Genomic DNA, 17991 nt, shown 5'->3' on the forward strand with positions numbered 1-17991 from the left:
CTAATCAATCCTTGCCTTTCCAAATACACGTAAATCTTGTTCCCTCAGGATTCCCTCCAACAATGTACTAGTCTATAGTTCCCTGGCTTTTCCTTACCACCTTTCTTAAACAGACGCAGCACCTTAGCCAACCTCCGATCTTCCAGCATCTTACCTGTGGCCAATGATGCAAATATCTCAGCAAGGGGCCCAGCAGTCACTTCCCTAGCTTCCCACAGAATTCTAGGATACACCCGACCAGGTCTCAGGGATTTATCAATTTAATCTATACTGCTGTCTGACCCAGCAGTGAATGTGCACAGCTACGGCCTCTGGTGTTTGATTTCAAATATCTCTGGATAGTGGAGTTCATCTAATAAAAATTAAACAGTGATATTCAAAGCTGACCTTGGAGGAACCCATGTGGCAGAGCTCACAGCAGAGGAGCAGCTAAGTGGCTTTTTTAAGTTTAACCTTACCGTTTATTTTGTAAAGCTACAGTAGTGAATACAGTGTTTTTTTTAATAATTTGTTTTATTGAGATCTGTCTCTTGATTACACTAAAGAAGTATAAAATATAAGTACTGTGTTAGCCTGGAGCTGTGTTTTCTTTTAGAGCAGTAAGGTTGTGGTATTTTCTGGGTCTGCAGATAGTCAAGGTACAAAGATAGTCTTCAGTAGAATGATGCGTACTACCTGTTGGATGTGGGAGATTAAGTTTCTATGTTACTGATGATTAGGACTGCAGAAAATGCATTTAGTTGCAAATCCTATTGGATCTGTTGCAGCAGCTATTACACGCAATGAGGAATTCACAGAAGTTAGGGGGTGTGATGGTTGGCTACTGTAGGAAGGGGAAAAAAAACCCACCAACACAGTCAGGTAGATGAGTTACCATCGGGAAAGGGCAGGTTGTGTGGGAGATCCCTGTGGTTATCCCCATCTCAAATAAGATTTGAAAATAACTTAACATTTTGCTGTTTTATTAAAGAAACCCAGCTGATAGATATTTTTATTCTAAAAAGTATTAACTAGTCATATTGGTAACTGGGTAAAATATTCAAATGTATTTTGCAGTCATTGTAAATACAACCAAAGTCAAATACAGTGCCTGCCTTCAGGCACGGCCATAACAACAGCAGTTGCCTATAGGTTTGGGAAGACCATCTGCATCGTTTTGTATCTGTGGACAGAAATAAAGTAAAAAGTAAATTAACATTTCAGGTCAATAGCCCTTATCTGAACTGTTTTGACAGAAAAGGTCATCAACGTGAAACATTAACTCTGCTGCTCTCCAAAGATGCTACCTGATCTACTGAGTTGTCCCAAAACTTCTGTTCTTATTTCAGCTTTGCTTGGTATTTATTGTGTTTCCTGAATACTGTGACTGAATTGCAGCTCATTATGAATACTTGAAGTTGTCAGTATTATTCAATTACAACTGATTTGATTTTTGTTTTAAAAAGATGATCAGACAACTAGAATTGTGATGATATTATGATTAGGAATACAGGTTTAACTGATGAAGAAGTACAACTAATAGGACAGCAAGATATTGAAAAAATTAAAGGTAAAGAGTCATAAAGGATTTACTATTAAAAGACACCTCTGCAACGATCAGGAAAAGTCAGAAAGGTCCACCTTGAAAATAGGACACACCTAGAGGGGACATGGAGTGCGCGCGCGCACACGCACAGGCTTTTAAGCAAGCACAGACTTCAAAGAGATACGAACAATAGCTTAATCAATGAAGGCAAAAACTGAAAAGAGACTTAGCAGCATCACACCTAGGCATGAAAATAGTATTAATATTAAGAGGAAGACTGGAACCCATACAACTGATAGGCATTTTCTAACCAAACTATTCAGATGCGTTATTACATACCTGTGGGGCAGGTGGGACTTGAATCTGCACCACAACAGCCCTCACCAATCCAATCTGTATCTTTGAAAAACCTATTTTACTCGTCAACCCGTTCAGAGATGTTGTTACACTTGAACTCAGGCCTCTTAGTCCAGGGTTAGGGACACTACCACTGCACCACAAGGGGCCAATCCAACAGATAGCAAAGATCCTCATCGCATGAATACCATTAGAAAGTAGGACAGACAAAGGCAGAGAAATTGAACAGCTTTAGTGATACAATCTTATCAAAGGTGTATGCTTGAAAAGAATATGTGATAGATGAAAGGAATTATCCATACATGATTATAAAACACTGCAAATACAGGGGCTGGATAAAACCTCAAATTAATTAGGGAATCTTTCTGAAACTGGGAGGAACTATACGAGGGGTAACAGGAGCAAAGCAGGAGGAATCCAAGTTTAAAAAATTCACAGAAAATTTAGAAATATTACCAATGGTCGGATTTTACTTCTCAAAAAGGTTTATATTTTCCCAGTAACAAAAAAATCTTTTTTACTCAAGATTTTAAGCTATACCTTTAAATGATAATTTTAAATAGCATGGCTAAAGCTTATTAAAATTAAGCAGGCTATTTGGAGGAAGGTACCATTTTCCTTCCCCTGTAAGACAATGTCAATTCTACAGACCCAAACCTGAGCATTTGGTAGATTGATTAACTTGAACTCAGTGGCTATCAGGGGAAATACTCTTACCTTAAATTAGCTCCAAATAAGTGTGAAAAGCTATAAATCCCTTCAGGTAAATACTATGTCCCACATTATATCAGTGCATACTGGGTACTACTTTTAGTTGAACAAGTTCACCGCATTCTTCGCTAGGAAGATATATCCAAATGGCTCTAAAGAAAAGCTGGCACATAAACCCACTGCCTCAGTTTTTGAGATAATAATCAAATGTGCTGTGCAAGAATTACCTGTCGGGTTTGGAGGAGTTTCTCGGATCGTATGCAGTACTTTCATATCTCGGATGTTGTGAATGTACAAACTCTCTTCTAGGCATACTATCAATCTCTACATGTCAGAAAACAAGTCAGTATTAGCCTGGGGAGAACAGCAGCATGCTGACATCACAAAATAAAGAACTAATATCAGTACTGGTTTAAGTCTGAAAGATAACAGGACTCCATTGTTAACATTGAGAGGTTGGAATTCAATTATTGAAGGATTGCGGAAGAAACGTACACATTTTGTCATCTGCAAAGGACTCTCAGCGCTCAAAGTTGCAAGTTTGCCCTCTACAGGTGTTGGGATTTAAAAGTAAAACATTCTAAACTTGGTTTTATTCAATGTTACCACAAAATACTCCTGATTCAGACGAAATGTCCTTACTAACTACTGTAAATAATATCAGCATGCTAAATATAGTCACCTGAACACAAACTGTTCCAACGAATGCCCCATAGAAAACATTTTGGTTGCAGAAGGTTATCTGTTTTGTTTAGCGTGGATCTATTATTAATATAAGCTGTGGCAAAAAGTTGCAGCCATACTACACAGTAGTGTAACCTTAAAACTGTAAAAAAACTTGAAAGAGTGTGTAATCAAATGATGCAAATTTAAGGTAACTGGCAAAAGAAAATTATGTAGTAAATTTCCATGATCTTAGAATGCACTGTCTGAAGGTGCGGTGGATGCTGACTTGATTGTAACTTTTGAAAGGGAAAAGAAAAAGAACAAATAAATAATACATGGGTAAAACAGCAATATGTGGGACTTATTCAACAGCTCTTTCCAAGATATGGACCAGTATGAGGAGCCAAATGAGATTTTTATGCTATTTCACCTAATAATTCAATTATAAGACAGTATCTTAAACTGATACTCTAAGACACAATCACATCTCTTTTCTTTATATTTAAGTATTTCCTGGCTATCTATTGAAAATAAGCAGTTTAATTAAATCAATTACATTGTAAATAGGAATTAATCATGTGGATGTGTTAAACTGTATATCAATTTGGGTCAATTGTAAACAGATGATAATTAGCAATTGTGGTGGCTTCTCTCTGCCCATATGGAAGCACAGACTAAGTCTCAACAGCTATAGAGGTGTGTCATAATATATCAAAACAGGCCCATTAAAAACATATTTTCTATAGAAGCTGGTTAAAAGATTGGTTGTTAGTTGGAGATGCATGATACATACAAATATACCTCTGACATTAGAAGCTTTTAAGTGGATCAAGACCAGGCTCCAGTTCTATCCTTCACCACATAGCTATCCAAATACTTACACTGATGCACCATTGTCTAACTACTGGCATTTAATTCACAATCTGTTACAGGGAAAAATAACACTTTACATAACCCTAGACTGCATATGTTATGAAAGCAAAGACTGTATACAGGATTCTCTCTCTTGGTTCTGGTGATGATTCAGTTAGATTACAATCTTAAAATCTCCACGGTACATTAAATTACACAGATCTAACATGCACACACACAAAAATATGTATGTTGAAAAGACAAAAAATGTTGGAAATGCTCAGCAGGTCTGGCAACATCTGTAACAAGAGTTAATGCTTCAACCTTCCATAGCCAGAAAACATTGGAAAATGTTTTGAGCAAGTTCAGAGAGAAAAAACAAAAGGCAATGTCTTTGATGGAGCAGAGGGCAGGGGAGAGTAAATGGCAAAGTAGTGTTCATGATCCAAGACCATAGGGAGTGGTAACAGGATAAGTGACACAAGAACAAGGGGCTGAAATAGATTTGGAAATAGTCCATGTTCTAATGGAACAAGACCTAGACTATATCCATGCTTCGGTTTATGAGTGGCAAGTAACATTATTATAACCCAAATACCTGGCAATCAGGTTTTCCAATAAGAGAATCTGGCTACCATCGAATGACTTTCAATTGTGTTACCATCACTGAAAATCCCCACTATCAACAAGCTGGGGGTTACCATCAATAAGAAACTGAACTGGACTTGCCATATAAATGCAGTCACTATATTAGCAGGTCAAAGGCTAGAAATACTGCAGCGACTAATATAGTGACTCACCGCCTGACTCCTCAAAGTCCATCCACCAAGTCAGGAATGCAATGAAACACCCATGACCACTAACACTAGAAGGTCAAGTGCAGCAGATATAGGAAACATCACCAGCTGCAAGTTCCTCTCTAAACCACTTACTTGGAAATACATCATTCTTTCAGAGTCTTTGTTCAGAATCCTTGAATTTCCTCCCTAATGGCATCTTGGATCACAATGGTCCAAGAAAGCAGCTCTCCACAACTTTCTAAAGAGCAATTAGGGACGAGCAATAAAATACGGGCCTAGCCAGCAAAGCTGACGTTCCATGAGCGAATTAAAAACTTCATTCTTCTAAACTCCAAACGACAGCATGTTAACCTGGTCAAGCTTTCATAAAACAAGCCTTCATCCCAGAAAATCAACCTAGCGAACCTTGTCTGAACTGCTTCCATCGTATTTATATCTTAAGCAGCGACTAAAACTGAATGTGCTCCTTTAGCTGCAGTCCCATCAAGAGCTGCACAGATCATAACAAAACTTCCTTACTTTCATAATCCATCTCCCTTGCCTTCCTAAATATATGCAACAAAGATGTGTCTACAGACGGTGAGAGTTTTATAATCATGAATAGACACTGTTCGATAGTTTGCCTGTGGCAGTGGTAGTATCCCTACCTCTGAGTCAAGGGGCCTGGGTTCAAATCCCACCTCCTGAAGTGCATAGTATCACTGAATTTGTTGATTAGAATATGTACAGCTATTGTCTGAAGATGAAAGAAAAGAAGAAAAAAGAAAAATAGACAACTTAAAAGGAAGCAAAACTGGGTAGATTGTGACCTTTGCCAGGTGAACCAATTGAAAGATGAGGTGCCTTTAGAATGCTGGAAGGACAGGGAAGGATGCATTTGAAGCACATTCTGGAAGTGGCAGAAATAATGGAGAATGGCTGGTTGTGGATAAGGACAAGGAGAACCCTGACGTGATTTTACAAGAGATGAAAGGGGCAAGTGCATGAAATGCAGCCAACAGTCTCGAGCTCTGTCAATCATGGAACAGCATAACTTTCAGTTAAGGAAAAGACATATCAGGAAACAGTAAGATGAAAGGCTCCACCCTCAGAAGCAGAGGGGGGAATAAAAAACCTAGAAAATTGGAATGAAGTCCTCACAGGAAGTGGGATGTGAGGAAGTGTAGTCATGGTAGCTTTGAGAGTCAGTGGTCTTATAATGAATATTAGTTTGCCTGCGTATCAAGAAAGAGATGGGAAGACTCAGTGATGGATCATAAAAAAGGCTGGAAATTAGCAAAATAGCTGAAAAGGTTTCCAATTTAGGGTGAGAAGTGGAAGTGACATGGTATAGTCATTGAAGTAATCGGCAGTCGAGGGAAACTGCCCATGTCAAACTGGGACAAGAAATGTTCCCTATACATACAGTAAGACAAGCATTCATGAGAACAGCCACAGCAACATCTTTTCTTTGGAGGAAGGGAGTACAATTGAAGGAGATGGGAGTGGAATTGAAAGATTCCATAAAAAAAAAATCAGCTAGGCAGAAGGTGGCGGTATTAGATGAAGACTGTGTGGACTTCTGCAAGCAAAAGAAGCAGCGAGCTCTCAGAGCACACACACCAAAAGGTTTGATGCCAGTGTTAAAAATGTATCTAAGAGAACAATTTGCCAAGAATATTAATAAGCCCAAGCTTTTTGTTCATAAGGTAGTGGCTTTGACCAGGACCTAAGAAGTGACTCATCAGCTGACAAGCTATCTGTGGCTTACAAGGTTTTATGGCACAATTTGAGTACTTACCGATGGTGAATATTTTTAATTCTAAACAAATAGTGTCTCATACATAGAAAGAAATGCAGCAAAACATTTAGCAACAGTTCAGTGGGTTGCATGGATGGGAAGGACTAGTGATGGGCAGAATCAGTCAAGGAAGAAGTTAGATACACCAATAATTAGACAGAGGAAGGAGCAGAGGGGACAATGTTTGCACAAGTTTTGTTGGGAATGAACATGAAGGACATCATGACAGTGCCACCGACCTTTCGAGGCAAAGCTACAAGGATTGAGAAGCATATAAGCCTGAACAAGCTCAAGCATATCATGGTGTGTAGAAAAATCGTGTCATGTTTAAAGGACATGTATACTTTTGTACAAGTTTAGTAATTCTGTTGAATTTCAATGAGACCCTTCGTTGCTTAAGCCCTACTACCACCCAGATAGCTTTAAAAAAAAATCTCAGATCCTCACCTGTCTATTTAGCTTGACTGCCAAGATTGTATTAGAATAACTGTAGTTGCAGATCTCTGTTCCTTTCTTAAAGTGACAAACCTTCAACTTTCTGGGTGCTTTAAGGCTCACAATAGCTACTAGACTGCTGGAAAACAACCGTTCCACAATACAAACATCTTCTGTGTCAGCTGTAAATAAACATTAAGGAGAAAAAAAATTACATTCAACATCCATGACAAAATTCTAAAAATTCCTGAATTTAAACCTTTACCAACAGTAAGATATATTTAACTGCGGCTCTCTCAGTGAAACGGATTCCTCTCTCCCACACAATTACTCAACTGCATTTCAATTAACGAACAAGACTTTACTTATTAGGTTATTTGCTAATTAGTTAGAACACCATCATTGTGCTAATTTATAATACGCTACATGCAAAAACAAAAATCCTAGGTCAAAGTATATTTGTTTCATAATTTTCTCCTACTCAAGTCCTGAAAACAATGATTTTTCCACTAAGTAACTTGCTATACACAAGGAATTATCATTCACTCAGATCTCTCAAAGTTATTATTCATCTGTAAGAGTATAGTTGTGTTCATTAGTATTTTCTTTCATGACTTTTTCTTTATATAACAGAGGAATGCTACAGGTACAGTTTATAGTTGGCAGATAACATTCTGTAAGCATAGGCTATTTCATCTTTGTTTTTTTCATCATGGCCTATGGCCTCCCCAAAGTGATTATTTTCTAGATAGTGTATCTAGAATGTCTAATTACCTCACTGGAGTTAGTGGAAGTATCAAAAAATAATTTACCCCTCAAGGTACATGATTAATACTATACTAATGTAATAAGAAAACAAAGAAAGACAACAACTTGTACATTTACACCACACTGTAAACTGCTTTGGACAACTGTAATTCAATTAGGATCACTTACTGCATTCATAAATCTGTTCCAATTTATCCACTGATGATAGTGAGAAAAACTTGTAACCAGATTTGGTACCAACAGCAAGAGACCTATTTTGAAAGGAGAATAAAAGAGAGCACTTTCAATGGATAACTGAAAGCAGGTCAATTTTAATCAATGGCTGCTCAAAAATAACAGCTACTGTAATCTAATTGTACACAAAGACAGGATTTATCCTGCCACATAAGTTAGCGTCTTTTCCACATTTTACACTGCATTCCCTTATCTTATTTCACTTACAGCTGCCTTTGAGAATGCATTAGGCTCGATAGCTAGATTAGCTTTAGTAATTCCCTCAGAATAATGAGCAAAATGACCTTTTTGTTAATTATTTTAGTCGCCGAAAGCATGCCATTCCTGTGTAAAACTGCAGAAATCCTTCCCTTTAATAATGGTGTAATTTCACATCAGATCTCGTTTTAGGCTTGATTAAGCAAGTTTACTGAACATACACTGACTATAGAAATATTTATAGTTACTTGAAAGTTAAGCAATAAAACCTCAAACTAATTCCTAAGACTCTTGTGCAAATGACTTTTATGTGAATGTTCTTTCCTCTGACCTTCTAATGTTTTAGAAGTGTGTGTTCTGACCTTTACTAAAAAATTTAACCTATTTTTCAAATCAACCTGAGCAGAGAAGGCAATAAACACCAGCAAGTGGTGCTCGAACCTGGGCTGCTGGGTCCCAAGTTAAGGACATTATCATTGCGCCAAAGAGGGCCTAAATATTGCTCATCCCTGGAGTAGGTGGAACTTGAATTCACACACACCTGGATTCAATGGTAGGATGATACTGCTATATCATTCTGACCTTCTAAACTGTCTTGCTGGTATAGCTCTTTAAATATTAAGAAAAAAAAAACTCAACCACGATCTGGTAAAGGAAAAAGTGAATACCATATACCAAAGCAAGTGGCGGATGCAGGTATGGTTACAAAATTTAAAAGACATTTGGATAAATACACAAATAAGAAAAGTTGGGAGGGATATGGACCAAACACAGGCAAGCGGGACTAGTTTGGTTTGGTAACATGGTCGGTGGGGATTTGTTGGACCAAATGGTCTATTTCCATGCTGTATGGCTCTACAATCAAACTAAAACATTCTACATTCTGCGTTTGCTCAAAAATAGAATGGGTATTCCCTCAAGTTTTGAGGACAACTAATGAATTGTGCAACATCTACAACTAGTCAAATGTGGACAGAATTCTAGCCGTTTCCAGTTTTACAAAAGCTAGATTAAAGGATTCCTTCAATTTTTTGTCACACTCCTCATAACCAGACTATTTCAAAATGATATGAATGGTATGTACTATGTATGTATCAAATATAACACTCAAAATCAAGGACCAAGAGGTTACTACTTACCTCCGATTTAATGAATAAACAGACTACAGTTTTAACTGTAGAATATCACAAATTAGGAAGTCCTTGCACTTCAATGCTTGAGAACCAAAAAATCCCACTCATGACAGGTAACCTGGATCCAAGTGCAGATGTGTTAATATCCAGGAATAACATGGCTCATCTGTCTCTACTGACTCCACAATAGAAGAAAAAAAAAACTTACCAATGCTTACATAAGGAAGCTGCAGTGGACAGCATGTATTAGATATGGAATACTACCACATACAAAAGAGGAACTGATGGTGAAAAATATTTGCTGGAAATGAAATTCCAATTGCACAATTTGTTCTCAGTTTCTCAATATATTGTATTTTAAATTTAGCCTAGCCTAGAGGCTAACATCAAATGTTAGGAGAGCAGCTCTCAAAGTGGGGAGGAAGGGACGTTTTGTACAGTCAGAGAAGAGAGATTATATCCAGAGTTAGACACAGGCTGAGTGAGCATAAAGTTCTAGGAATTTAGAGACAACGTGGAAATTAGGTGTAGAAGAGAAGAGGCGCTTTTTGCTCTAGTTTTGGCTCAGAGTTAGCAATTTTTTTTTCTTTAACAGGATAAACTAAAGCCAAGGATCAGGAGCTCACCAGAAAAATAAAAGTGACACACTCCTTAGATCAACTACCTCTAATCTGGTCAGGGGCAGGACAGTGTGAGTACAAGCAAGGCAGGTAGAGGGATCCAGAAGGTAACGACGAAGGTACCTCATGGCTATTAGAAAAGCTCAAGGGCAGAGATTCTGGCTCCCCGTGTGAATGAGAGTGGGGGCTGTAGGAAGAATGAGCAAACCGACCACACCACCTTGGTGCAGAAAGTCATTCAAGTGTAGGGAGAAAAGAGAAATGTAATTGTAAATTAGAGATAGTATTGTCAGGGAAATAGGCACTGTTCTCTGCAGGCAAGATTGAGAGTTCTGAAGTCTGTGTTGCCTGTTTGTTGCCCAGGTTCAGGATCTCTCATCAGAGCTGAAGGAACTAGAAGCAGGAAGGGAAGATCCAGCTGTCGTCGTCCATCTGAGTACCAACAAATAGGCAGACACAGAAGAAAGGTTCTGCTGAGGGATTATGAACAGCAAGGGTGTAAACTAAAAAGCAGAAGCAAAAGAAGGCAGTAATCTCTGGATTACTACCGAAGCCACAAGGAAATTGGCACAGGGTCTACAAAGTTGAAGAGATAAATGTCTGACTCAAAGATTAATGTGGGAGAAACGGTTCAAAAATCATGCAACGAGTACCAGGGAAGGAGCATGAACTCCACCTTAAATCATGTTGGGATCAAAGTCGTGGCAAATAGCATAACTAGGGCAATGGATAGGGCTTTAAAAACTAAAGAGTGGGGTGATAATTTTCAATGCAACTGAACCTATGGAAAAGGTTAACAAAGGGGTGGGGGGGGGTCACAGGTCATTAAAGTTTCTAGAACAAGTAATAGGACAGAGCATAGAAGGCTCAGAAATCTAACTTCAGGCACAGCAGATGAGGAGAAATTATGAGAAGGGAGGCAATCAACACAGGGCTGAGGGTATTGAAATATAATGTTCGTGATACAAGATAAATGAGCTAGTAGTGTAGACTGAAATTGGCAGGTACAGTGTTGTGGGTATTACACACACATGGCTGCAAAGGGGTCAGGGCTAGGAACTGAATATCCAAGGATATACGTCCTATTGAAATCATCGGCAATTTTTTTTGGGGAAGGGTTTCCTTTGAAGAAATGAAACTAAAAATTGATAGCAAGGAGTGAGATTGAATCAGATGGCAAAGAATCTGTGCAGGCAGAGTTCAAGAACTGCAAAAGAAAAAGATGCCCAATGGGTGTTATGTACAGGCCTCCTGGCAGCAATCAGAATTTGGGGAAGAAAATAAATCAGGAAAAAGAAAGGCACTAAGACAATAATCCTGGGGGTCTTCGATGTACGGGTGGACTGGGAAAATCAAGTTAGTGGCAGATCAGGCAAAGGTGTTTGTGGAATGTCTACAAGAATGGAACAGCTTGTGGTACAGCCACGATGGAACAAGCAATTCTGGATTTGTTGTGTCATGAGGCAGACTTGATTAGAGAGTTTAAGGTGATGGAAATGCTTGGCTTTTTTTGGCAATGGCAGCAACTATATGATAGAATTAACTCAACAGTCTGTGATGGAAAAAGAATGAATCCGATGTAGTGATATAATTGAGTAATGGTAACAAAGACACAAGGGAGGAGTTGACTGGGAGTTACGCTGAGCAGGGAAGATAGCAAAGCAGCAATGACAGGAACTTCTGCAGGTAATTCAGGAGGCACAGAAGAAATTCTGCTCAAGGAAGAAGAAGCACAGTAAGGGCAGAACGAGGCAACCGAAGGGTCATGGTCATGGAGATGCACAGCACAGAAACAGACCCTTTTCTTATTCATATATCTGTCCAAATGTCTATGAAATCCAGAACCAAAACGTCAGCTTTCCTGCTCCTCTGATGATGCCTGGCCTGCTGTGTTCATCCAGCTCCACACCTTGTTATCAATAGCTGACAAAGGGGAGTAAGGGACAGCATAAAAGCATACAATGTGGGGAAAATGATTGGGAAGCTTGTAAAAACCTGGAGGCTTACTAAAAATGAAGCAATAAGAGGGAACAAAATGAAATAAGTTGGCTAATATTACAAAAGATGATTGCAAGAGTATTTTTACATATCTTAAAAGGTAAGAGGGAGGCAGGAGTCCACATTAGGCTGCGAGAAAACAAGGCTGCATAAGTAGTAAACAGGAACAAAGAAATGGCAGAGGAACTGAACTGGTACTTTGCATCAGTTTTCACAGTGGAAGACACCAGCAGCACACCTGAATTCGAAAAGCAGGAAAGCACAGTTGAGTGTAGTGGCCAAAGAGAAGGCACTGGGGAAGTGGATAACTTATCTGGAGCGTATGGGCTACACCAAAGACTTCTGAAGGAGACAGCTGAGGAGACTGTAGAGACTCTAGTGATCTTTCAGAGTCGCGGAGGGTCCAAGAGGATTGGAAATGGCCAATGTAACACCCCTGTTTAAGGAGGGAGGTATCAGTAGACAGGAAATTGTAAGCAGGTTAGCCTGACCTCAGACGTTGGTAAGATTTTAGAGTCAATTATTAAGTGGGAGATTGTGGAGTACTTGAAAGTACATGGCAAGGATTGAGTCAGAAAGGCTTTTTCAAGGGGAGGTTATGTCTGCCAAATCTGTTAGAACTCTGAGGTGGTAATGAGCAAGTTAAACAAAAAGGATAGCCAGTGGATGGGATACCAATAAATTTCCGAAGGCCTTTAACAAGGTACCACACAGGAGGCTGCAACATGAGATACAGTCTATGTTATTACGGGGAAGATACTGGCGCAGATAAAGGATTAATTCACTGCCAAAGGACAGAGGGTCGGGATAAAGGGTCTTTTTCAAGACGATAGCCAGTAACTAGTGGAATGCATTAGGGGTCTGTGGCAAGACCACAACATTTTACATTAATAATCAGGACAAAGGAGCGGAGGCGATAAATGTTAAATTTGCAAATGACAAAAATAGATGGAGGGACAGGCTGCAGAACCACATGGCCAGGCTAAGACAGCGTACAAGTGGCAGATGGAATATGAATGTGGGAAAGTGTGAAGTAATACGTTCTGGCAGAAAGGATAGAGACATTGACTATTTTCTAAATGAGGAAACGCTTCTGAAATCTGAAGCATAAAGAGACTTAGGAGTCCAAATTCAGGCTTCTCTTAAAGCTAACATGCAGGGTCATTGCCTTAGATTTTCTAAACACCGATGTTAGCATTTATTTCATGACAGCCAGAATACAAGAGCAATTATGTTCTGCTAAGGCTGTACAAGCCTCCGGTCAAACCACATTTGGAACACTATGCACATTTTGGGCCTCATATCTAAGGAAGGATGCACTGGTATTCAAGAGAGTCCAGAGGAGGTTTAAAAGAATGATGCTGGGGATGAAGGGCTTGTCATTTGAGGAGTGGTTGAGGACTCGGTGTGTACTCAGTGGGGTTTGGGTGGTGGATCTCACTGAAACTTAGAATACTGGAAGGCTGGGATAGAGTGGGCATTGAGAAGATAGGAGAACAGACTAGGACCTGAAGGAGCCCCCTCAGAGTGAAGGGATGACTCTTTATAACTGAGACAAAGAGGAATTTTTTCAGCCAGAAGGTGGTTAATCTGTGGAACACATTGCCATAAAAAGGGCTGTGGAGGCCAAGTGATTGAGTGTATTTAAGACAGAGTTAGAAGGTTTTTGATCGGTAAGGACATTAAACATTATAGGGAGAAGACAGGAGAACGTTGTCGAGAAAAGTATCAACCATGATTGAGTCTGCTCTGCTATTCTATGGTCTGAATGGCCCAGTTCTGCTCCAATATCTTATGACCTTATGGAAAGAGTAGGAATCAACCAGTTTTTCATCCAATACTAGGAATCTCCAATTTTGACATTTGAGCAAGATAGGTTACACATCACAAGGCCACAGAATACAGGTTAACAGACAATACAGGTTAGGAAAAACAAATACCACCCTCGATAACGAGATGAGAGGCTGGACGAACACAGCAGGCCCAGCAGCATCTCAGGAGCACAAAAGCTGACGTTTCGGGCCTAGACCCTTCATCAGAGACGGGGATGGGGTAAGGGTTCTGGAATAAATAGGGAGAGAGGGGGAGGCGGACCGAAGATGGAGAGAAAAGAAGATAGGTGGGGAGGTGGGGAGGGGATGGGTCAGTCCAGGGAAGACGGACAGGTCAAGGAAGTGGGATGAGGTTAGTAGGTAGGAGATAGAGGTGCGGCTTGGGGTGGGAGGAAGGGATGGGTGAGAGGAAGAACAGGTTAGGGAGGCAGAGACAGGTTGGACTGGTTTTGGGACGCAGCGGGTGGAGGGGAAGAGCTGGGCTGGTTGTGTAGTGCAGTGGGGGGAGGAGACAAACTGGGCTGGTTTTGGGATGCGGTGGGGGAAGCGGAGATTTTGAAGCTGAAGTCCACATTGATACCATTGGGCTGCAGGGTTCCCAAGCGGAATATGAGTTGCTGTTCCTGTTAATTTCGGGTGGCATCAGTGTGGCACTGCAGGAGGCCCATGATGGACATGTCATCTAAAGAATGGGAGGGGGAGTGGAAATGGTTTGCGACTGGGAGGTGCAGTTGTTTATTGCGAACCGAGCGGAGGTGTTCTGCAAAGCGGTCCCCAAGCCTCCGCTTGGTTTCCCCAATGTAGAGGTAGCCACACCGGGTACAGTGGATGCAGTATACCACATTGGCAGATGTGCAGGTGAACCTCTGCTTAATGTGGAAAGTCATCTTGGGGCCTGGGATAGGGGTGAGGGAGGTGGTGTGGGGGCAAGTGTAGCATTTCCTGCGGTTGCAGGGGAAGGTGCTGGGTGTGGTGGGGTTGGAGGGCAGTGTGGAGCGAACAAGGGAGTCACAGAGAGAGTGGTCTCTCCGGAAAGCAGACAGGGGTGGGGATGGAAAAATGTGTCTTAGGTGGTGGGGTCGGATTGTATATGGCGGAAGTGTCGGAGGATGATGCGTTGTATCCGGAGGTTGGTGGGGTGGTGTGAGAGAACGAGGGGGATCCTCTTTGGGCGGTTGTGGCGGGGGCGAGGTGTGAGGGATGTGTTGCGGGAAATGTGGAGAACGCGGTCAAGGGCATTCTCGACCACTGTGGGGGGAAAGTTGCGGTCCTTGAAGAACTTGGACATCTGGGATGTGCGGGAGCAGAACAACTCCGCTCGATTTGCAATAAACAACTGCACCTCCCAGTCGCAAATCATTTCCACTCCCCCTCCCATTCTTTAGATGACATGTCCATCATGGGCCTCCTGCAGTGTCACAATGATGCCACCCGAAGGTTGCAGGAACAGCAACTTATATTCCGCTTGGGAACCCTGCAGCCCAATGGTATCAATGTGGACTTCACCAGCTTCAAAATCTCCCCTTTCCCCACCGCATCCCAAAACCAGCCCAGTTCATCCCCTCCCCCCACTGCACCACACAACCAGCCCAGCTCTTCCCCTCTACCCACTGCATCCCAAAACCAGTCCAACCTGTCTCTGCCTCCCTAACTTGTTCTTCGTCTCACCCATCCCTTCCTCCCACCCCAAGCCGCACTTCCATCTCCTACCTACTAACCTCATCCCACCTCCTTGACCTGTCCGTCTTCCCTGGACTGACCCATCCCCTCCCCACCTCCCCACCTATCTTCTTTTCTCTCCATCTTCGGTCCGCCTCCCCCTCTCTCCCTATTTATTCCAGAGCCCTCACCCCATCCCCCTCTCTGATGAAGGGTCTAGGCCCGAAACGTCAGCTTTTGTGCTCCTGAGATGCTGCTGGGTCTGCTGTGTTCGTCCAGCCTCACATTTCGTTATCTTGGATTCTCCAGCATCTGCAGTTCCCATTATCACAAATACCACCCTACCTGGCCAGCTTCTTCAAAAGAATCAGGAAAGATTTTCTTCCATATTGTTGTTGATGGTCTAAGAACTGTACATCAGAATCAGGCAGAAATGCACCAATATAGAAGTAGTGAGGATAACAGAGGGAGAAGGCAAAGTATAGATGACAGCAAGACAAGTTTGTTAGAATCTTGGAAGACAGTAACTGGCTGTTAATAGGTTCATGTAAGAATTTTTTGGTTCAACATTGACAATCCCACAAAACTAATTGAGCAGGAGCAACAAGTTATCCTGGATAGCATTATGTCCTGATACCCCAATGCTTCACACTGAGATCACAGGGAAAAAAGAAATTAATGGAGAGCGAAAGCAAGACAGACAAAAGACTTGCTAACGATCAGGGTGGGAGGGTGAATAGTTGTTAATGTGTACCGTTAGTGACTAACAACAGGGGGTGTGTAATGGCAGGCTATGTGATAACAAAGATCCTGTGTATGGGGTAGGGGGCTGGGACATGGGGTGTTTTAGGTCCTAAAATTATTGAACTCAATATTGAGTCTGGAGGGCTGTAGGGACCCCAAGCACGAAATGAGGTGTTGTTCCTCTAGCTTGCGCTGGGCTTCACTGGAACACTGTAGCAAGCTGGAGACAGATGTTGGCCAGGGAGCAAGGTGCATTGAAGTGGCAAGCAACAGGTAGTTCAGGGTCTTTTTTGCGAGCAGAACGTAGATGTTCTGCAAAGCGGTCACCAAGTCTACGCTTCGTTTCCCCAATGTAGAGGAGATTGTGAGCAGCAAAAGTAATAGACTAGATTCTTGGAAGTGCAGGTGAAGTTTTGCTTCACCTGGAAGGTATGTTTGGGCCCTGGGACACTGCGGGGGGAGGAGGTAAATGGACAGGTGTTGCACCTTCACAGGTTACAGGCGAAGGTGTTGGGGATGAACGAGGTATGGACCAGGGTGTCCCGGAGGCAACGGTCCCTGTGGAAGGCAGACAATGGAGGGAAGAGGAATGTGTCTGGTGGTGGCATCTTGCTGGAGGTGGCAGAAACGCTGTCTGACGATCTTCTGAATGTGGATGCTGGTGGGATGCTAAGTGAGGATAAGGGGAACCCTATCGCTGTTGTGGGAGGGAAGAGAAGGAGAGAGGGCGGAAGTGCAGGAGATGGGTCGGACCCAATTGTGGGCCCTGTCAACAACAGAGCACCAACCCTCGGTGGAGAAAGGACGTGGACTTTGACAACTTCGACAAGGGAGCCTCTGAAATGTCCAGATGCAGATGCTGGAGAATCTGAGATAACAAGGTGTAGAGCTGGATGAACACAGCAGACCAAGCAGTATCAGAGGAGCAGGAAGGCTGATGTTTCGGGCCGAAACCAGCCTGCCCTCCATTGACTCCGTCTACACTTCCCGCTGCCTCAAAGTGGGAAACATAATCAAAGACCCCTCCCACTTTGATTATAGTATCTTCCATCAGCATAAGATACAAAATTTTGAAAACACATCCCAACAGATTTAACAATAGTTTCTTCCCTGCCATTGATATTTTTCCCGTAGCTGCAAAACTATATTCTGCATTCTGTTCTGTTACCCTGATACACTAAAGAAAGATACCATTTATCCAAATTTCTCAAAAAACCAATACTTTTGACTACATGTCAGTACATGTGATAATGATAAATAAAATCAAAATCAAGGATGAGGGAGTGATTGTAGGTGAGGCAGTTATAGAAATCCAAAGGGGCAGCTCTTAAGCCTGTCCAACAGTTGAGGTTCTTGCAACTGTGTGGATGAGAGATTGGACTGTAGGGAGGATGAACAAACTGCCCACGACATGATTGAACAGAAAGCTATCCAAGTTGGAGGAAGAAACACAGTAGTAGTAGGGGCCAGTATAATTAGGGAATAGATAGATGAGAGTCCTGAATGCTGTCACTTGTCCAGTACCACCGTTAAGAACATCTCTGCAGAATTGGAAAAGAATTTAGAGTGGGAGAAGAGAGATGGAAGGCAACGGCCTAGTGGTATTGTCACTGGACTATTAATCCAGAAACTCAGCTAATGTTCTAGTGACCCGATTTGAATTTCACTGCAGCTGATGG

General features: G+C 41.7%; 1 protein-coding gene across 2 annotated transcripts in view; it reads right to left on the reverse strand.

Moving 5' to 3' along the window:
* Positions 1 to 17991, reverse strand: part of wipi2 (WD repeat domain, phosphoinositide interacting 2) — a 55780-nt gene that overhangs the window by 27165 nt on the left and 10624 nt on the right. The window contains exons 2-4 of one of the 2 annotated variants that reach the window (XM_048551941.2): positions 8063 to 8145; positions 7139 to 7308; positions 2821 to 2917 (exon numbers count right to left, since the gene is read on the reverse strand). In XM_048551941.2, coding sequence (XP_048407898.1) covers positions 2821 to 2917; positions 7139 to 7308; positions 8063 to 8145 — 350 coding nt within the window. The remainder of the gene's footprint in view (positions 1 to 2820; positions 2918 to 7138; positions 7309 to 8062; positions 8146 to 17991) is intronic. The other variant, XM_048551942.2, reaches the window with a different exon arrangement.

This window comes from Stegostoma tigrinum, chromosome 23, assembly GCF_030684315.1.
Source record: "Stegostoma tigrinum isolate sSteTig4 chromosome 23, sSteTig4.hap1, whole genome shotgun sequence".
Classification (NCBI taxonomy): Eukaryota; Metazoa; Chordata; class Chondrichthyes; order Orectolobiformes; family Stegostomatidae; genus Stegostoma; species Stegostoma tigrinum.